The following is a 21,381-nucleotide window of genomic DNA, read 5'->3' as shown; positions in this document are numbered from 1 at the left end:
CTCTGTGTGTTATTTAGACACTTGTGGAAGATATGAATCACGTTTGTGAGGATGAATTACAAAGTTACCGTAATTTATGCATCCATAATTAACATGAAGTTAAGATCAAGTGTAAAGACAGGATGCAATATTTTAAAGTATGTTCTTTACAGGTGGTGCTAACATCAATTCAGTAGTAAAATAGGATGGTATTTAGGTGAGGCTTTAGTTCAATGCATTCTTATCTACCACTATTAGTAGCCAAGTACTGATGCAGAATTCTACTTATCACTTACCCACATAGTTCTTTCTATCTTAAATATTTTAATATGTGGGCATGATACGGTTATATGACATTTTACAATTTGTCCTTTGTTTGCATGCAGCGAGGAGTTATGGGCGAAGACGAGGTAATTCACTTCTGTTTGTTACAGTACAATTAATTCTGATTGAGCTGTTACTGATCATTACGATTAATTAATCCAGATTGTTGATTGTAAATACTTATCTGCATGTTGGGGAAGATGGAGGGTGCAAGGGAAGGAGCGGTGTGGTCTGGATTGTTATGATCATTGATCTCTTCTTACAGTTTGAATTACAAATCCTTCAATCAGGTAAAACACTGTAGTTCTAATCATAATTTATTTCATGCTAATGGGTACTGCTTGCAGTTGTTGCCCCCATTAAAAGTATACAGTTTGCAGTTGTTATTCTAACTCGCCATCTTTTGCTTCTGTAGAAGTGATAGTGTAGAGAGTAAAAACTAAAAGCCTTTCATAAACTTAGCAAGAAATCCAGTAGACAACTCTTAGGAACAGTAAATAGATTTTCATAGTATAAGCCAATATATGCTCAGTGACCTTAGAAAAGCTGTCCTGATTTAACTATATGAGGATGTGACCTGCAGTTGTTACCAAGACCATGTCCAGCAAAAACATCAAGATCTTTGATTGCTTCCAGTATTCACAACATGCACATAAGTTCACGTCTCTCTCTTGATCTCTGCCTTGGTTCATAACTGATTGCTTGGTGGCCCCAGTGTCGAGAGGAACAGTGATCTACATCATGGTCAATGTATGTAACAGCACAATCACGTTTTGGTGATTCCTGGCAGATTCTGCTTAATTCTTTTTACTATGGTAAAACAAAAAGAAACAAGTGTGTTTAAAAGGGCTTATCCTTTTCATTCACAGTCACCGGGAGAAATGTGAAAGCCTAGCAAATTACCTTTTTCTTCTCTTTAGCTGAGACACATGGAAAAGTGAAGAGGAGGGAGAAGAAAGTATTAGGAGTCATACGAAGCACTTTACTCTAAATGTGTTAATCCATTGTCCTCTGTCATTTTAGCTCTCTGAGGAGCTACAGTGCTTTTGGCAAACCTTTATCCACTTCAAAGTAAAACTGATCTCTCTGCTATCACTTCAGAACGTGTTCTGATGGTTCAATTTGTACTGTGAAGAGAGCCTCAAATTGTCATTGTTCTCAGATTTTAACATGGGTCTGTAGGCAAAAAATACACTTTTCTGAGGATTATTCTTTCATTATTTTTCCCCCTATATACTTGTGAATATTGTGAGTTGGAATTGTCTAAGTAGTACTTTTAGAGAAACGCAAAAACATAATTTTCATGGTCCCAAGAGACAACTTCCTTAAGTATAAATTGTGTGTTGTTGTTTTTAAAAAAAAGAACCCAGAACAAAAACTGAAAAAAAAAAAAACCCTACGCTTAAATGTGTTTATGGCAATATTCTAACGCCAAAAAGTTCATTTAAATTGGCTTGTTTTAAAGTCACTTAAGTTTCTTTTTTCTAGCGGTATAGAGACTTGCAGAGAGGTAAAGAGGAAAGCTATGTGCTTTTTATAAAGATAACCCAGCTGAATTACAGTTATTTTGGATTTAAGATGTTAAGATTAACTCTCATATATTAGTGAAAATTCTTAAAATTTCTACTTTTGCAGTTTCCTGCAAGTTCCTCTACTTTGAGTCTTATTTCTTCTATTAGCCACTTTTTCCTTTCACTGTCACTATGATAACAGCTCCATCTTCTCCATCATTCACATCAGTAATCCAGAAGTCCATGGTCATATCCCCGCTTTCTTGATTATGTAACCACATCTTACCATTTCTCATATACATCTTTAAGATCCAATAATTCTTCCTAGTCTTCATAACTGAAACACATATCCACATGATTCAGCTGCTGCAGTATTCATAGCATGATCTTGCTCCTCTTACGTCTAAATAGATGATTTACAAGAAGAATCTGCCTGGCTACTTCTTCCAACTGTGTTAACTTTCTGTTTCTCCCTTGCTTCCTCACTTCTCTGCCCCATTGAGCACCAGCTACATGCTTCCACTTTTAAAGGCACTCTGCAGATCTGTTAGCTAGATGTTGAATGCATCTTTATGATAGCAAGCAAGGATGCCATCACTTGCTCCCCACTAGTCATATTCACAAACAGGCATATCACCATTCTTAATGGAAAGGAGGAGCCTGCTACAGCTTTCTGCATTTTCTGTACTCCTCTCCATTGGATGCCTACTTAAGACATGAATGTGAAATGCCACCATAAAAATGTTGTAGTTACAGTCTTTGTTACTTAGTACAGTCCTGTGGTCCTGCTTTTATTATGTGATCCTCGTGACATTTTATGTTTAGTTGTTTTCTCTCATCTTGTGTGTTCATTTGGTATTTTTCATGTACTATATTTTTATTATGGATTTAGATACCAAACCAGGGTCACTAGGCATTACCACAACATAGGTCATTGGTCATGATGTTTGCTGTCTTTTTGCCAGCCTTGTCTTTAAGCACTTGATTTTCAGGTGGTCTTCTGGAAGTGAATGGCTTTCATACTGCTCTCACCCCTAGCTGATCAGCATGATGTCTGTAGGCGTTCCTACGGGGCTTTCCTGGTAGTATTTCCCTGAGAGGGGATAAAAGTTACAGACTGCAGTATGGCTCACATCTAAGGTACTGCAGACAGCTGTCAGGGACCTGCTGCTCCTGCGTATGGATTTGCAGTGGGTGAATCTGGAAGAAGTTGGCTACTTGAGATGGAAAATTAACTTGCTTCCCGAAAGTATGCTAGGTTGTTTTTTAGTCTTGTTTGCTTGCTTGTTTTTGGAAAGCAGTTGAATGTTGGAGTTCTCTGAAATTTATAAATATAAAATAGAGGGGAAATAAGTGGGACAGAGTTACGATGTTTTCACTTCCCCCTGCCATCTCTACATCTCTTTTGATCAGTTTGCATTTGCAAAGCCATCCTGTGAACTTCACAGATTTTATACTTGCTTTTCAGGGTAACTATGATCTTACTGCAGATTGCTATGTGCTAGGAACCACCACAAGGCTTCCCTCAAACTGTGGTAAATTTGAGAGTGAGAAGGATAAATCAGCACCGTGACTCATCTTTCAAGTGTTACATTTTGCGCATTTAATAAAATCCTCTTTTGCTTTCTTAGGAATTAAATCCATTCCTGTGTTATCAGCATCAGATACCTTTAAAAGAGAAGAAAAAACATACCTGTTTGAAACTTCTTAACTGTGTACATGTTTTTTCTGTTTCCCTCTGTTCAATTAAAGTGTAAGATTTTTTAGACATGTGGTAGTCATTCTGGTGATGGAAGTTATTGTTTTAACTTGAAGTTAAACCAAAGACAGACTAATGAAACTCACTTAAGCAGCCCTTAATATGATTTCTTCATAAATAAGACCCTTTATTTAAAAACAAATTCCTACTTCCATACTGGATGCAGCAGAGTAACTATAATGTAGTATGAAGTATTATGCTTACAGTGATGTCAGCTTGCAATCTCAAATTCCCTTTTTGAAGTTTAATACTTTCTTCACTTTCTTAAGTTTTATTTAAACTAATGTGTACTTTTTTAACATCTTGGGGTTTTATTTTTACTTTCCAGACTGCTCTTCCCCCATTTCCTAAAATTACATAAATATGTACTGCCACAAAATTATTTTAATGTATATTATTATCTTTTCTTTTTAAGGCCGTTCTTCCCTCTTCCCAATAGATGATGGTTTGCTGGACGATGGTCATAGTGATCAAGTTGGAGTCTTGAATTCACCTACCTGCTACTCCGCTCATCAGAATGGGGAACGAATTGAGCGTTTTTCTCGGAAAGTATTTGTTGGAGGTCTTCCACCAGATATTGATGAAGGTGAGCTGCCTGGAAACTAGATGAACTAAGTTTGGAGGGAGAAAGAGAGATTTTGAAAAATCTAAATGAAGTAGTAGAAATAATCCACTCAGCAAAATAATATAGTGGCGTAAAAGGTATGAGTTGATGGATATGTTGAGCTTAATATCATTTGATGTCATCCATCTTTTTTGGTTTTGAGATGGTTCAGTTGTCTCTGATTCTACACTTGCAGATTGTAGAGGTGCATGTGATGCCTGGAATCTGTTCTCCTGCTTACTTTGCATATTCCTTTCAAATACATCTTAGCCCTTCATAGTGTCCTCTATCTATGCCTGCTTTATTCTCTATTCATAGAAAACGTCTATTAGCAATTGAATTTCAAATTCTATTTTACTATTACCTGAAGATCTCAGAAGTGGTTTAGAGAGGTTAATATTATTCCTGTTCATAAATAGAGAAACTAAGGCAGAGGAAGGTCAAGTGACAGAGTACTCTGTGATGCATTGCACACAGAATGTACCACAGAAGCTTAGATTGTTAAGTGTTGCAGTTGGAATGGCTTTGTACAATAGTGCTGATTTGAAGTAATCGTGCTCTTTATTATTAGGTATCTCCTGTGCAGATAAATGTAAATTACATGCTAGCTTTCTAATGTAAACAGAAGTCTCACATGGTGTGAATTTTGGGGTTGTCCTATGCAGGAACAGGAGCTGGACTCGATGACCCTTGTGGGTCCCTTCCAACTCAGGACATTCTATGATTCATTGTAATCCTAGAGTAACTTGCAAACCATGTTTTTGTTTCATCTTCATTGTGATGATCTCCTGCAATGTACTAAGGGATTTATTTTAATTAACTTCAGCTTTTTTTAATGCACTTTAGCTTCTAATTCAAATGTGCACTGTTGCCTTTAATACAAATGCTAAACAAAGACACATGGAAATACATTTTCTTTCTTTCCTGCCTGTTTATGTGCTGATGGCAGGACACTACTGAAAGAAATGGAGCGTATTTGTGTTTGAGTTACTGCTCTTGTAGAGTTTAGGGTGGTTTAATTTTTTCTTCATGGCCAAGGTTCTTACAGTCTGACAGGAAGGAGTGGCTGGGGTAGCAAGACATCACAAAGTTGTTCAGGGGGCATAGTAGATCTTCCAACAAGACTATTCATGGTTATCTTAGAAGCACCTCTAAACAGGCAATTTTAAGTTTCTGTTCCTGATCTGTGCATGGTATCTGCTGGAAACTGCTAGCGTGCTAATTGTGGTGGTACGTATTATATGAGTATCTACCTACAAAGCTCTGAACTGTACATCACTAAATAGTAAACTGTTATGATTGCATTCAAACCAGATTCTGAATTTAAGGAAGTACCTCAGCAGTTTTCACCACTGCCTTTAGTTGCCTATATGCTTCTGAAATGCTCCTGTTACTAAGCGATAAAAAACAAATGTAAGCTTAAAATCACCAGAAATATATTGCATAAATATTAATGCTTTAGAAGATGTCTATTCAAGTTTTTTGTTCATGAAATTTGGAAATTTTGTTCCTTTCTTCCCCATGTACTCTCAACTTTTGCTAGAAACAAAGACCTTTGCTTGATAGTATTTTTTCATGTGTTATGTCATTTATTTTAATTGCAACTATTATACCTGTTTTTAGATGAAATTACTGCTAGCTTCAGAAGATTTGGGCCTTTGGTAGTAGACTGGCCTCACAAAGCAGAAAGCAAGTCCTATTTTCCACCAAAAGGTAAGAGAGTTGGAAGGTTTTGACCTGTCACCGAGTAAAAGTCTTACTCTGGTAAACTGTCTCATCTTTTTCCAAAGGGCATAATTTATAATCCCTGTGAACAGTTAATTCCACAGTTTCAGTGCAGGTTCAGACATGGTTCCTTTATATCACAAGTCTAAAACCTGAGAGTTTTGTTTTAGTATTGTGCCTGGTTCAGTGCTGGACTCTTGAAGGATCTTCCATATTCTGATTTCTCATATATCAGCGTCATATAGTTATATGTGTCATTTATCCTAGGTTCTGCATTTGCATATCTATATGGTTTCCAAAACTGAAATTTGGTAAAATTTTTAAGACTAAATCTTAGACTAAAATTTTCATAGGAAGTTACAGGCAGGGTTCAGAAGGATGCATTTTGGGTATCTGATTGAGATAATGTTATGTTTATTTGAGTTTTAGGATGTGAACTTCCTGTTGAAGCACTAAGTATCTTTTTTGATAAATGATTAAATGTTGATTTTTAACTCTTTCTGGTGTTGCTGTTAGACTAGATTTTTTAGTATCACAAAGTATTGGAAAAGCCATTCTGTACATTAAGTAGTTAAATTACATAGCATATCTCTGTACGTGTACAATCATGTATTGGTACATATCAAATAAATGCAAAAAATCTGATCCAGATATGAAAGCAACGCAGAGATTATTCATTTGTAGAGAACGCAGCAATTCATTCCTTCCCTGGAAGTGATAAAAGTGGGTATAATACCTTTATAAACTGATTCTTCATTTATTTATCTGACCATCTATGCTGGGTGAAAAGACAGGATTATTATCCCAGAGTGGGAAATGGGACTGGAAGTATTTGAATAGTATTTATGAATGCTAAATGGAAATTCTGAGACAAAGAGACTTTGGCTTTTTTGATTGTCAGCCTGATACACAAAGCTACTGTCAAGTTAAATTTTATTATCCTGAGGAGTGCATCTCTCTCCATAAACTACCAAGAAAAATTCTTGAGGAACTCTTTGAGGAAGATGCATCTCACAGAGCCCATGATGAATATATAGAAGAGGGAAGATGTAATATATTCTTACCTGAAAAGAGTGGATTCTGGCATTCATTTCCAAGGAGATAGTCCTGTCTCAGCCTCTGAACATCCTAAAGATATATTTCAAGACCACCTCATGTAATAAAGATTTTTGATATGTTTGAAATACTTACTATTAGCACAGTGTAAAAAAAAAAAAAATCTATACTGTAAGCAGAGCTTCTTAAAACCAGAGAATACAAATAGAACTTCAGTCTGTTGATCTAATTGAGTAAGGACACACTTGCGAACCGTTTAGTTGATTTCCCAAGATTAACTGATCTTTATTTGAAATTTAGTAGCACTTACTGTTCTTCAATCTTAAAACTTTATTCTAATTTTCAATTTACTACATTATTCAATATTGTTTTGTAATGTAGCCTAACACATTTGAAATACAGTGTAGGTCTCTCTTTATAGATATGCTGGAAATACAGCTTACTATTAACTTGAATATTACTGTGTTTATATATGTTTTTTTTCAGTGGAATAGATACAACCTGTGGCTATTTTGTAGAAGAATTTCTTAAAAACTTGTCTTAAGTATTACTTACATGTGCAGGCAAGAACCACATATACATATATTTAATAAGAGGTATGAAACTGCTGAAGATAGGCAAGATACTAAGAAAGCTTTGAGATTGATCTGTAATTAGCAATTTAGAAATATATGTACTGTATTAGCCCAAAGAGTTCGTTTGGGTTTTTTGGATGGGTTGTTTGGTGTTTTTTTTTTTACTTTTAATCTCCAATTTCTAATTTGCTACTCTGCATGGAGTCGGTTCAGTGTATATATTTTTGTTTGTTCAGTCTCATTAGAGATTTGACATAGTATTGTTTTTCAAAGATATTTCGGAATTATCCAGGTCTGAACTGATTTATGTAATAGTCTTCTCTGTGGTGAAGAGATACAGCCTGCCTTCCCCCCCACTCCCCACCCCGTTCAGTTTTCCAGGCTGTGGTTCCTTCCAGGCACTCTGCTTGCAGAAAGCCCTGAGGGAAGGCCAAGTTAATAATAAGTATTTCCTTGCTTGAAGAAATGCAAGAAGTGTCTTGATCCATCAGGGCTGGCTGCCTCCTGAGAAACACCAACTTGCTTGTTCTTAACTAATTACATTTTGTGTTGGTTCACCACAAAATTAGGCCCAAAGAAAACAGGAATTTAAAAAAATTCACACTAATCTTACAAGGAAACTCTGTTCTGAAGCAGAAAAAAATTATTCTGCTGAGATCAAAGTACAAAGTCTGTAAGTGACCTGCCAACTGTAATGGAGAATTCCTTCCTTTCTGACTTGTCATTGTTTATCATAACTCTTCTTATTACATAGTTGGCAAATATACCTATTTATGAAACAATACACTTGACCAAAGCAACTTGCTGAGGTGAGGACTCCTCCTTATGATAATGAAGCTCTCAAACAAATGGTGCTGTAAGGGTATGCAAATCCAAAGAAGGCCTTTCAAAATATGCCCAGTTTTTTGTGTGCTCTGTACTATTTATAGACCATATCAAACAGAAGATAATCTGATTTAAACAGGATAGTATCCCCAGCCTTTTCTAATTGTCTGGGTGTTTCTATTGCCTTCTGTCACAGCAGTTGTGCAGTAGCTTCATTTATTCAAGGCTCTTAACTGCTAATTTAGAACTGACTGAAAAAATTAGGTTGAAAATGTTCTGTTTCTAGTTTAATCAGCAAAACCCAGCTCCATCCGGGTTCAACTTGTTACCAGCTTATTTGATCACTCTGGGTAGGATTGAACTCTGGATTCAGGCAAGTAACTGTAGGTGTCTTCATGTGTGATTAGTGTCTAAGCTTCCTTTAATCAATAGGAATCTGGCCAGTACAGTCAGTGGAGTATAGAGGGCTATTCCGGGTACCGTAATATAGGCACATTGAGCTTGATTCGTTTACCCAAACTTGAGGATCTCTAAAAGATTTTCACAGGTCTTGCAAATGTGGCGTGACACTATTGAAGCCCCACACCATTCTGGAGCACCAGCTGAAGGATAGGCAAAGTCATGTAGAGGATAACCAGTGCTAGACACCTCCGTGTCCTGCTTGGTCAGCTGAGTCACGGTCCAGTCACCACTGACTACATTAACTGCACCTCTGTACTGCAGCAGGAGCCTAAACACAGTCACTGCAGAAATATGGAAATAGGTGTTTGGATCTTGAAGTGAATCCTGCTCTCCCCTACTGAAAAGTGCCTCAGCTACTAGGTACATTACAATTACATCAGCCTGCATTTTTTCACTTCAGGTGCAGTTTGGAGTTAATTCTCTGTCAAAGATGACTAAACTGAACAAGTGAAAGATTTGTTTTAAAGATTAAATGTAATTAATATAATAATGAGATCCCTTTAAAGAGGACTAGATTAAATGTTGTGTGTCTTTCTCAAATGTGAATTACTCCCAACATCAAATATAGATCCATTGTCTGTATTAACCTGCAGTTTACACTGATTCTTTATGATTTAAGGTAAAGTACAGCATTCTGTGGGCAAGAATTGCACCGCACTGAGGCCATTTAGTGTCCCCTGGAGAGAGTCTGTCAGGACAGTAGAGGAACCAACCCCAAAACAAAATATAGCTGTACGGACTGGCATGGACAGTGCCATGCTGGCTTGTACTGATTTTCTTGACTCCTTCTCTAAGCCACTAGCGATAGGAGTTAGCTGAAGTTTGATGAAAGGTGCTCTCTGATTCCTACACAGAGTATACATACCAGTAGTGTCTTGTATCCTTCTGGTAAACTTCCATATTGCTATGGAATAAAGAAATTATACCTTGCTCAGAAAATCGTGTTAGCTACCAGTGTGAATCTAGGCTAGAATGCTTTATTTTGTTTTATTCTTTTAGTTTTTGTATTTATTACATAAAAGGTTCAATTTGGTAATACATCTAGGACTCTTCAAACTTATCTGATGGGCTTCTGTTTCCAGTGCTGACCCAATACATGAAAAAGAAAAAAACCATGTAATTTCTTCATCTTGTTTCATTGAGAGAGATGTCAGTTCAGAGTAGGGATGAGTATAACCAGTGCAGTATCTTTAGATACCAGGGAATGTAGTTCTAAAGCCAGTTGTGATCTCCAGAAAGATTTATTATTTGAGGTAATTTTCTGAGGACATTATCAGAAATTTCACTCACACTGATTGCCTTTGAAAATAGAGGAGTATTAGTAATAGCTCATGCAGAGGAATTTAGGCAAGTGATTAACAGGGGTTACCTAAACTTCGTCTCCCACAGAGGCATAAACTCTGGTAGAGGTGCGCATGAACAGGACATTTTTATAAGGCTGTGTTCCGTATAATACTTTTCACTTTGTGAAATACGTACAAAATACACAAGCTTTGTCTCTTGGCAAGTTATACCTGATCATGACCTGCTACTGTTAGTGTACATACAACCCAAAGGTGTGAAGCGGCTTCCTTCAAAGAAAACTATTAAAGCAGCTTTGCTTTTCCATTGTAAACAGACTCACATTGCTATTGGGTGTAAAGCTGTTAAAGTTAAATGACTGATGTGGTACACCAAAAAAAAAAAAAGAAACCAGGGAATTAAGTTGGTTTGTAGTACAGTAAAACACCTCCTACTCTTATTTAGCTCCCCACCATGTTTCACTGTGATGTGTACTTTCTATCACACATAGTAATTGCAGTTCAGTACTACTCCAAAAAGAGTACTTAGGCACTTGCTCTTTTTTAATCATACTTATGCATGTGACTTAACACCACCATACTAGCGTTGCAGACATTAAACATCCACAACAAGTCATGAGTTATGGAACTTGAGGTAAAAAAATAATCCAGTAAAAGCATATATTGTGAAGGCAGAAAGGGGTGAGAATAAAATTTGTGCCATATGGTTGTTATGTGGTAGCTATAGTAATAAGAAGAGCCCTAATGTATGATGTCGAAATGAAATACCAAAGAGTGTAATTTGCCTTCGCAAGCACTTCTAGCTAATGAATATAGGCTGGTTGCCTATTTAACTGGTGTTCTTTGGAGAAGTCTATGGCTAATGCATAATTGATTTGTGCCAGGCAATGCACCCTGGTCCAGGGCAAGTGATGGAGAGTGGTTTGTATGCAGGCTGTGCAAGTCTAGCATTCTTTGGAAGGAACTGGCTCTCTGTATATGGCTATAAAATGCGAGACCTGAGCAAATTATCTTCTCTAGCCAGTTTTCTTCACCAAGAGAACGGGTTATTTTCCTCCAGTCTAGACTTGGGGAGCAAACTAAAATGCATTGTAATCATTGAAGGACTAGAGCTGTGGAACAAAACTACAGCTAGACCAATTTTATAGTACAGACTATACCCTAACTTTCTCTGTGTCTTCAGAGGGGGGAGTAGTACAGCTAAGCTCATGAACCCAGACATCGGTACATGTTTTGCAGATGATGTGGAGAAAACGGTATTAATGTATAGTTTTGGTATTGCTTTCCTTTTATTTTAGGTGTGGTAGGATATAGAAATCCTAATTGTTCCCTCATCAAGTTCTTGTATTTGAATTTTCTATCTTTTTACAAGCTGCCACAGTTAAGTATATTAATAGCTGCAGACAATTATGTGGAAACACTGACCATCTTTATGTATCAGGAGCTATATGGCCTTGATTTGCTTTAGGATAAGAACTGATGGAAAATCAGCATCTGGCAAAATATTTTACTTCTGGCTGTGAGTCTTACTTTGTATGTCTGATCCCTTAGTCAGTATCATGTGCATTTAGCCCTTCCTTTGATTAATCAAGTTTTTGCACTCCCATCGTTCTTGTGCTGTGAGCTCTCCATTCAAGCAGGAGTGTGTGTGCCTGGCTTCCACACGAGTAAGGACAGTTAGATGGGTCTGGTCTCGCTTCTCTATGCCAGTCTACACATGCCCTCATTCAGTGAGTTTATTCTCACAGTGAGTTTATTCTAAGATAAATACTGAAAGATATCCCTATTAAAACATATTTTGAATCTAAATAATTACTAATTAAGCTTATGTTAAGCAGGTTATCACAAAAATATTGTTCAGCAATGAAAAATGGTCTTCACAAGGAAGTGCTTCAGTCCAAGCCCAAAGGTTGCCTACAGCATATTTGTTAAGAAACTAAATAAGATTTACATAAAAATATAGAATACAAAAAACCTTGTCATGTGTCCATTGTAGGTAGCTGTGATAGGACCATGGTAGGAGGGGTAAGAAGTGAGGTACAAGTTATTAGAAAGACCAGTGTAGGCCTTTAGAGCTTTTTCTTTAAATCGTACTTTTATTCCCATCTATCTAAAATCAGTCGTATATTTATTTCTTTAATCTGATGTTCTTCTTAAGACATTGATTCTTTAATGCTCTTCAAGGTGCACGCTACCATCTTTTCCCTGATGACCCACGCCGTCTGTTTGCAATAAGAAATTACCAGTGGTTAACTAGCTTCTCTCAGATATACAGTGTCATTTCCAAACAGCTTGGCGAAGCAGCCACGCTCACTCTTGCCAAGCCCACTCTGGAGCAGCTGCTTCAGCATTTACTTTTCCATCCAAGTAATAAAACATAACTTCATGTGAAAATTCCACACTTGGTACTAATCTCAGAAAGAAATGTGGATTTATGGTCCTTTTAAAGTTTGTTTTAGAATACCACTCTAATTTTGCTATCGGGCACCTGTAAAGTAACAAATTTTATGTATATCATTATACTGTAACTGTTGAAGTATTCTAATATGTGAGGTTCTTTGCTTGCATGACTGTTTCACTGTAGCATTAAATAAGCATTTTAATTCCTATTTTTGTGGTGTTTGGGAGGTTTGCTGGGTCACTTATGTAACAAAGTACTTTGATCTAATCTCTAGAATAGAGATTAGTCCTTTGTGCCAAGTCGGATTTTCATTGTATAATGTCTGTTGCTGCCAATGAATTATGCTCAGCCTAGACTTCCAGTACATTATAGAGCAGACATGTTTGCTTTTATTTGGTTATTAGTCTCTTTTGACAATTATTTTAAGGATAGAAGTTCTGTTGATCATGGCAAGGTAGTATGTAGTTAACAAAGAATTGGTCTGACTTTCTTTTACTCTTGGAGTAAACTTGTCTGTATGGAAAAGTCACTGACCAAAGATAATTAATAAAAAAATAAAGATAAGGGAAAATATATTAGTTGGTTTGGCTTTTTTTCCAGGTTATGCGTTTCTCCTGTTCCAAGAGGAGAGTTCTGTTCAGGCCCTGATTGATGCCTGCATTGAAGAAGATGGAAAGCTCTATCTCTGTGTTTCCAGTCCTACTATCAAGGACAAGCCAGTAAGTAAAACAGTAGATGGCCTGCAGGCTCTAGCTGCCATCTGTCTAAAGCTGCATTTGAAATGACGGCGATGAAAATAATCAAAAGCAAACTACCATTGGCAGAGCCCAACATCTGGAACAGTTGGATGACTTTAAAATTGTAGTGTTTTGAATTAACAGGATTAAAACAGAGCACCTAGACATGCTAAACTAATGGGGTTGTGACTGTTTGATAGTTTATATAGGCCGATGAACATATATACTTGATATAGTGGAACTTAAAGTAGCATACTGTTTTATTTCCCAATGTAATAGGTTCAGATCCGTCCCTGGAATCTAAGTGATAGTGACTTTGTGATGGATGGTTCTCAGCCGCTTGATCCTCGAAAAACAATTTTTGTTGGAGGAGTCCCTAGACCATTAAGAGCTGGTGAGTATAATCTGTGGCTATTTTTAAAAGTAGAAAGTTATTGGAAATAATTTGAACCATGCGTACTTTTGTATAGTTACATATGGATAGATATATACATATAAAAATAAGAGTGTCGTGATAGTTATAACCACAGTACAATATTCATGTATTCTTGCATTTCTCTAGTAACTGTTTTCATCTGGCTTTGGCCATAAATCACTGTTCATCATTGAGACTTACTAGACACTGTTCCATGTCTAAAGCTGTAGAAAAGATTTTGATCATATTAGCAAAATTGTAGTGTAAACCACGTGACAAATAGTTTGTTTGTAAAATAATGCTATGAAAACCCCACTGCCATGCTCTCTGAGTATGTGGAGCTTTATTTGTACTTGCTTATCATTGTGGATTAGCTACTCTACTGCTACTAGGTTGCAGTTACTCTTGCTGATATGGACAGAGCAAAAACACAGGTGGTGAAGGAGTACTTGAAGGAGTAGGAATAGAGGAAAAAAAGGCATTCAGAGAGCTGGAACAGTCTGTATGGCACGACACTATATGAGATTGCAGACTCTTGCTGGAGTGCGTGAAGGAAAAATTAAATGTTTCTGTAGCTGTGGAACGGTTGATATACAACCTGGACAGTCTGCTTTGTAAGACTGACTGCAGTAGCCTTTTGCAATATTTTATGGTGGCCTTCTAGTAAGTACGTTGACGTGAATGTTGGCAGCAGAAGCATAACATACGGTGGTTCAAATCCCATTTTCTGTTAGAATGACTCCTGGACTTCATTAGTCTTCTATAGTTTGTAATGAATTTTATTCTTACAGAAAGATGAGCTTTCAGATGGAAGATGTAGGAGAACCAAGAAGTGATAGTGCAAATCTGGGGCATAAAGAATCTTAAATTTTTCTATCTTGGACCTGCAATGCTCAAGCTTTTCTGTTATTTTACTTCTAAGACTGTACTTTTGACTGTAGTACAAGCTTTCTAAATGAGCATAAACACAGTATGTTCCAACTGCAGATTGATTTTTCTTTAAATTCAGTCCAAATACTTCAGATTACTGTGCTGTATGTCTGTGATAAGTTTAATGGATGCGTTCTTATGCTTAGCTTTCAAATGCCCTGTATATGTGAAAATGAAACTTCTATGGCAATGTGAAATAAAAATCATGACTTCACAAAAGCAGTAAAACTTTAGGAGACTTTTGCAAACAACTGTTGAGCATCAGTGACTGTGGACACCTTTACACTCTAATACAGAGGATACTAATTCTGAAAAAATTAGTATTTTCCACCTAAATTAATTGCAAAACTGAATTCAGTATAAAATACTACTAGAAGATTGCTAAAATACATGATCTGTAACATGTGAGTTTTTTGCTTCTATGAACTTCAGTACCTATGGTAAATGTAGCACTGTAGAGATAATCAAGCTCTGTGTGGCGGATGAAAAGATTGCAACTACATCTTTAAATCCAAGTAGGACATAGAGCATTAGGACAGCCAGAGAACATGTACCAAGGAATTTGTGGCATGTGGATCGATTTTACAGAGCTTACATTCCATGCCTGCCCAAAAAGTCTTTTGCTGTAATCCCCTGAAGAAAACTGCCCTGGAATTTCAGTTCCAGGTTATCAAGGACTGCAAGTACTTACAATTCCATTGTTCCTTTGATGTTTGTACCTGCAGTGTGAAAGATCTGTCTGCTGAGTATTTCATACGTTATTTAATATGTTTTTATATTTCTTGTTATTACTGTTACATTGGCTGTTGTAAAATTAATTAACCTTTCTAGTATTTTTAAATACAAGCACATTATATAAAGTTTGTACTGTAAGAACAATTTAAATGAACATTGTTTTGTTTCTTAATAGTGGAATTGGCTATGATCATGGACCGTCTCTATGGTGGAGTTTGTTACGCAGGAATTGATACTGACCCTGAGCTGAAATACCCAAAAGGTGCTGGACGTGTTGCTTTTTCCAATCAGCAGAGTTATATTGCTGCCATCAGTGCTCGGTTTGTTCAACTTCAGCATGGCGATATTGATAAACGAGTAAGTTATACAGAAACAAAAACCTAAATAAATATGAGAGTGATGATCTATAAAGGAACTTCTCAGGGTGTGGTTACATTGCATTTGATTGGCTTTCATGTCAGCTTCTACATATATTTTAGTATTAGTGTAACCCCACTAGTTCCAAGAGTTAAACTGCGAATGCCCTCAGACGAACAACATGGGTTCCACAGAGCAGCACCTTGTTCCTTGGGCATATGTTAGACCATATGTTCCTTCCATCCTGGAGTTCCTGGTTTTGTTGTGTATGGGCAAAGGGCTTGAAAAATCTTTTTCTCTCCATGTTCTAATGAAACCAAATACTGTGATAATAGCTTTATCATTCATAGGAAACTATAGTATTCATTGGTTTTTGAAGTTAGCTTTATATTTGCAGCTGCCCTTAATTTCAGCCATAATTGTCAGTGCTCGGTGCTTCAGAAAATCAATCAAGCTCAACACCTAAAATACAAAATGTCTTACCGTTTCTGTTTGAAGGAGTCATCTTAGGATTTACCAACGTACATTTCTGGTTGCTACAGATGCTTATTGCTAGCTAAAGCAAAACTTAACTTTTATTAAAAAGACTAGTCAACCTCATTGCTCTTAATTAGAACTATAAGGGTAGCAAAGAAAACTGGCATCTAAATTATGTCAGTTTTAAGGGTCACTAGTTTTGATGTCAAGAGCTGCAGAGGTAGTCACTGGTATTAATAGATGTTCTTTTTAAAAAGAAAAAAAGGTCTTAGAGGAAGAAGGGTTGAGTAAGTAAAGTAGTTCAAGGTCCAGTCTCCTCTACAGATCAAAGACATGGGAAAAAGAAAGTAGTACAGTTAACAAAAGTCTGCTGTAGGGAGGTAGCATGTGCTTCTGTCCTTTCAAATAGAGCAATACAGCTTTACATCTGTCTCTCAGGTACCAGTTGCCTAGTGAGCTGAAATACCCAAACATGGTCCTTTCCAGAGGACGAGTGGTTCTGAATGTGGGTGGTGAACTAGGCTTCACATTACGATGTGATGGATACAGTTTGCTGGTGGGATTGCTGTCCTTGTGACTTGCAGCTGACTAAGTAATAGCTCTACCTTTTTGGCTAATTACATAACAAGAAAAAATGGGCTTGACACTGTGACTGTGTGAGGGGAAATTACTATTAATCATCTTGCATTTGAGTACTCGGACAAAATACGAGGAAGGACCAAAATCCGGAACTCCCTCTAAAGAAATGCTTAAGTAGGTCATTTAGCTTCAGAGTAGGTTATAGCTTAGTGTGTTTCAGGAGCCATCTATAGTGCATTTGGCTGTGAAGTGACCTGACTTTAAAATTAGAGTTGGACAACTGGGTCCCATCCAAACTAGTTCTCCCTCAAAGGTGGGAGACATGGACTTGAACCTTGTAAACTAGGGGACGCTTTTATCTTGGTCTTCCTCTTCCCGTGGAAGTGTCCTTTGCAGTAGAGGAGTATAGGGTAGAGTGGCAGTGCCATCTCATCAGAGGAAAGAAGGCATGAACCTGCCTCTAAAAGCTGCGCTTCCAGGTAGAGTTATTTGTTGGTTTGGGTTTTTTATGATAGGTCACCAGAGATTTTAAGGGCTCTTTGGATGCTGAGTAGGGATCTGAAATGGCAGTACTTGCTGTTCACAGAGAAAGGGATAAAACTTGTTAATGTGTGATAACACTGAAATACTGAAAAGGGGATGGACTGTAAATCTCCAGTAAAACAGTGAGCATGTTCTGCAGGCCTCTTGGAGCTTGGGCATGGAAAAAAATCCACAAAATCTGCCCCAAACACTAGATTTCAGAAGTACAGCATTTGAGTTCTATCCATGAGACTTCATTTATAAAAACAGTAGTCAAAAGATTTCTTCAATCACTATTACTAATTATACTTTTTTATGTCTGTAGATAGCTGTTCATGGCCTGGAGAGGCTGAGGGGGAAGAGGGAAGGAAGATCTAGGCTTTCTCTTGAAATACCTAAGTTCTCACAGTTTCTTTCTTGATATGATTTGTGTTCTTTAGTGTTGCTTTTCTAATTATTGATTATTTTTTTTTACTCAAATATTCTCTTAAATCTGGAATTTTGGCATTTTTATTAGCGTCCTTGTTTTTTCTTATTTTTAAAAATGTATGCTACTCCTGAGGTGTTTCACAAGCATAATACAACAAAGCCAAATCTAAGTACTTTAAGTTGTTTTTAAACCTTGTAATGGGGAAGGTTAATGAACTTCTTTATTTCAGAGGGGTTTTAATCTTTCTGTTTAAAAAAATGTCTTCTCTGATTAAATCATATGGCCAGTCCCTATTATTTATATAATTATATTTCTATTTATACAACCCATTTGTTTGTATTATTGAGGAGTAATAGAGAATAGCCTTTTTTTAGGGAGTACCTTAACTCTTACGTGTTTTTGAAAGTATGAAAAAAGCTATTTTCAGAAATAGATTTTTTTCTCCATGGAGTTTATACACTAATGCCTTTTCAGGCTCTGCAAATATTCTGAAATCAGTATTACTGCTGATTTATAGGTGGGCAAGCAATTTGTATAAATCTGTAAACTACTGTTCTTGTATATGAGGAAGGTAGTCCTACTTCAGGTGCTGCCTTCATCGGAGATGTGTATGTGTGCTGGTCAATAAAGCAATACATTACATTTCACTGAAATCTCAGAGACAGGCTGTTTACCTCCCTTTACCTTAGTGTAGCCTTCGTATACCAGTTACATCCAGTTCCTGTAGGCCTGCTGTCCTTTCCCATTCTTTTCGTTACCAGTTTTGTCTGTGTAAAAGTATTTTTTATTGCTAAATTTTGCAGTTCACCTGTTTATCCTTCTGAACTTTAGTTCAAAGTCTCTATAGCATTTTTTGCACATACCTTTTCCTACCTTAATTGGAAATCTTAGTGTCACAGTCACTTAACAAATGTTGTCCATGATCTTAACTTCTTCCTTACCTAAGCACTCTGCAGCTTCTCTCCCGTCCTTTTGATGTGTAGGTATGTTTAGTTTCTCTAACAGATGTTTTTCTTCAGTGTTCCTCATCCTGCTTTATCATATATGAAAGCTCAGCTTCAAACATTTCCTTGAAACTCGTTTGGAGTTTCAGCTCGAAACAATTCCTTAAAATGTTGTTAACTTTCATGTGCCAGCAGTCTGCATCCACTTCATATAATAATTCCATTCCCCAAAATGTTTCTCTAATACTTTTGAAATCATCTTCATACCGATCTTGGTGCATTAATGCACTGAAGCTTGAAATAAATGCTTCTTTGTGTTTCAGTAATTTTGAACTACAAACACAGTTACTGCATAAGGTACCTGTTTATTGGAAAGTTTGAGTGTAATTTGTGATAAGGCAGGTTGTTCTAGTGAAATAAGAAATAGAGCTTGTCCTGAATATAGATTATTGGAAGAAGCATACTCTGTTTCAAACATAGATATATCTGACATGTCATGTATGGCCTCTACTTCTGAAGCTAAGAACATGAAGACTATTCTACTGTAAAACTTCTGGGTGGGTAGCTGTATGTGTACATTTTTTTCCTCTGGAGACACAATGGAAAAATAGCATTTTAAAGTTCTTATTATTTCAAACATATTCTGTCTGAGTATAGTACATAAAGTCACATTCTTCTCAGGAAATAGTATCTCAGAAGAAAATTTCTTAGCAGTGAGTTTTAGTATGAACTGGAATAACTCTTTTTACCAACAAAAGGAAGAAAATACCGTCTTTAGAAGTAAGGAAAATGTGGAAGACAACAATACATTCCTTAATGATGGAGTCAACTCATTTTGTGTTTTATTATGAAGTTCTTCTTCCTGTCTGATCGCAGTCTGTAACAGTTCAGTTACGCAAAGACATAATGCAAATTTACCACTGGACTCCTGCCACTTTTCCACTCTGGCAGTCAGATGAGTTTGGGAGAAAGAAACTGTTAGACAGGTGTTTCTAGCAGCCTGTAGACTTGCAAAATGGTCTTCTAAAATTATTTTCAGAAACACATTGAATACAAATTTCTGTACAGCTCAAAGCCACAAAAAGGGAAAGTAATAGCTGACCAAAATCTGTAGCTCCAAATTTGACCATATTTTAGAAATAGGGAGTGAATTTACAGGGAACAGGAATGCTAAAAGATCTGTATTCCAGCCTGCAAAAAGTACTTCTAATTTGCACACAAAAGTTGTACGTGCAGAGACTTACACTTATTTTGTAAAAAAGGTTAATATATAAATGGTTATGTTCTTGTACGTTCAGTTATTTTTTGCTAAACGGTGTAGAATTGGATGTCATATTGGGGTACGTTTGGGAGCTGATGAGATTAGTTGGGCGACCTTTGGGCTTGTTCACTTGTTTTCTACATGTACTTCCATGCTATCATTTGCCAAGAACATCCTTCCAGAATAAATTAAGGGGAGGTTCTGATGTAGCTATTTATTACATATATAGCATACTTGTAAAGACCTGCCTAGAAGCGTTCTGCTTACTGTGTGGATAGATCTGTAGCTGATAAATGGTAAAGAGTAATAACTAATCAGTTAGATAAAGGTGTTAATATGTCTGATTTCAGACTTCTGGTTTGTTTGTTTTTTTTAAACCAGAAAAAAATGAATGCCCTCATTTAACTTTTAAACAGGAATAGGTACTAACTGGAATTGTTTCTGCTTTACTCCAACAGGTGGAGGTAAAGCCATATGTGTTGGATGACCAGATGTGTGACGAATGCCAGGGCGCACGATGCGGTGGAAAGTTTGCTCCTTTCTTTTGTGCCAATGTCACTTGCCTGCAGTATTACTGTGAGTTTTGTTGGGCAAATATCCACTCTCGTGCAGGACGTGAATTCCATAAGCCATTGGTAAAGGAGGGGGCTGACCGCCCACGTCAGATCCACTTCCGCTGGAATTAAACATGGTGAACCAGCATCTACATAAGGAAAGAAAGGGTGCATGTGGCTTACTGTGTTTGAAGATACTGACATGCAGAAGAAATAAGTGCATTCTTCTGCTTTTCACCCCAGCTATCAATACATGCATCTTTATCAGCAGCCAAAACACTACAAGCCTCTTGTTTTTCACCAAAACCCTACATCTCAGGCTTACTAATTTTTGTGATATTTTCATGTTAAAATAAAATGTTTTTTTGTATTTTCTCCAAGTTATTTTTATATGTAAAGTTAAAACTAGATATGAGAATGTTTTTGCGTAGGGGCACACAGTCTGCTGCTATATTTAGTGGGTGAAGCGTGCACTTATTTCTAAACATGGGTTTTTAACTTCAAGATCTGCCCCAGTAATTTACCAAAGGTAGCAAAATAGTGAAGATGGAATATGTCTGCTACAAAAAGCTTATTTTTATTGTTGTTGCTATTTTCAGTGTATACATAAACTAAAAATTAGGGTTGATTTTTTGCTCTCCATTTTGACTTGCAAGAAATAATACCTCAAGATAATCTGATTTATTAGCTATTTTTAAACATTTTTAATCACAAGCTGTATTAGCTTTGCTGCTATATAGGTGTTATGTGTAATGCCACCTATTAATACGGGATTGAAACGTTTAAGACACACTGCATTACAGATTAAATGCAGGCAGCACAATATGGCCTAAACTGCCATAGTTTTAGAATGTGAAAAAATTGCATGTTTACTTACCTGTATACACCATATGCATGCACTAGAACTATTAATTAACA

At 36.7% G+C, this 21,381-nt stretch overlaps 1 protein-coding gene across 2 annotated transcripts in view; it reads left to right on the top strand.

Annotated features, from left to right (window-relative positions):
• CPEB2 (cytoplasmic polyadenylation element binding protein 2) overlaps positions 1 to 21,381 on the top strand; it is a 55,524-nt gene that overhangs the window by 31,193 nt on the left and 2,950 nt on the right. Inside the window, exons 5-11 of one of the 2 annotated variants that reach the window (XM_075091846.1) lie at positions 366 to 389; positions 3,989 to 4,159; positions 5,801 to 5,890; positions 13,123 to 13,241; positions 13,539 to 13,653; positions 15,515 to 15,696; positions 20,368 to 21,381. The exon at positions 20,368 to 21,381 is cut by the window's right edge and continues 2,950 nt beyond it. In XM_075091846.1, coding sequence (XP_074947947.1) covers positions 366 to 389; positions 3,989 to 4,159; positions 5,801 to 5,890; positions 13,123 to 13,241; positions 13,539 to 13,653; positions 15,515 to 15,696; positions 20,368 to 20,595 — 929 coding nt within the window. In that variant the 3' untranslated portion in view covers positions 20,596 to 21,381. The remainder of the gene's footprint in view (positions 1 to 365; positions 390 to 3,988; positions 4,160 to 5,800; positions 5,891 to 13,122; positions 13,242 to 13,538; positions 13,654 to 15,514; positions 15,697 to 20,367) is intronic. The other variant, XM_075091847.1, reaches the window with a different exon arrangement.

The sequence above is a fragment of the Phalacrocorax aristotelis genome, chromosome 4 (genome assembly GCF_949628215.1).
Source record: "Phalacrocorax aristotelis chromosome 4, bGulAri2.1, whole genome shotgun sequence".
Taxonomy (NCBI): Eukaryota; Metazoa; Chordata; class Aves; order Suliformes; family Phalacrocoracidae; genus Phalacrocorax; species Phalacrocorax aristotelis.
The sequence above is the reverse complement of the archived record's forward strand: the minus strand, read 5'-3'. Positions and strand labels throughout refer to the sequence as shown.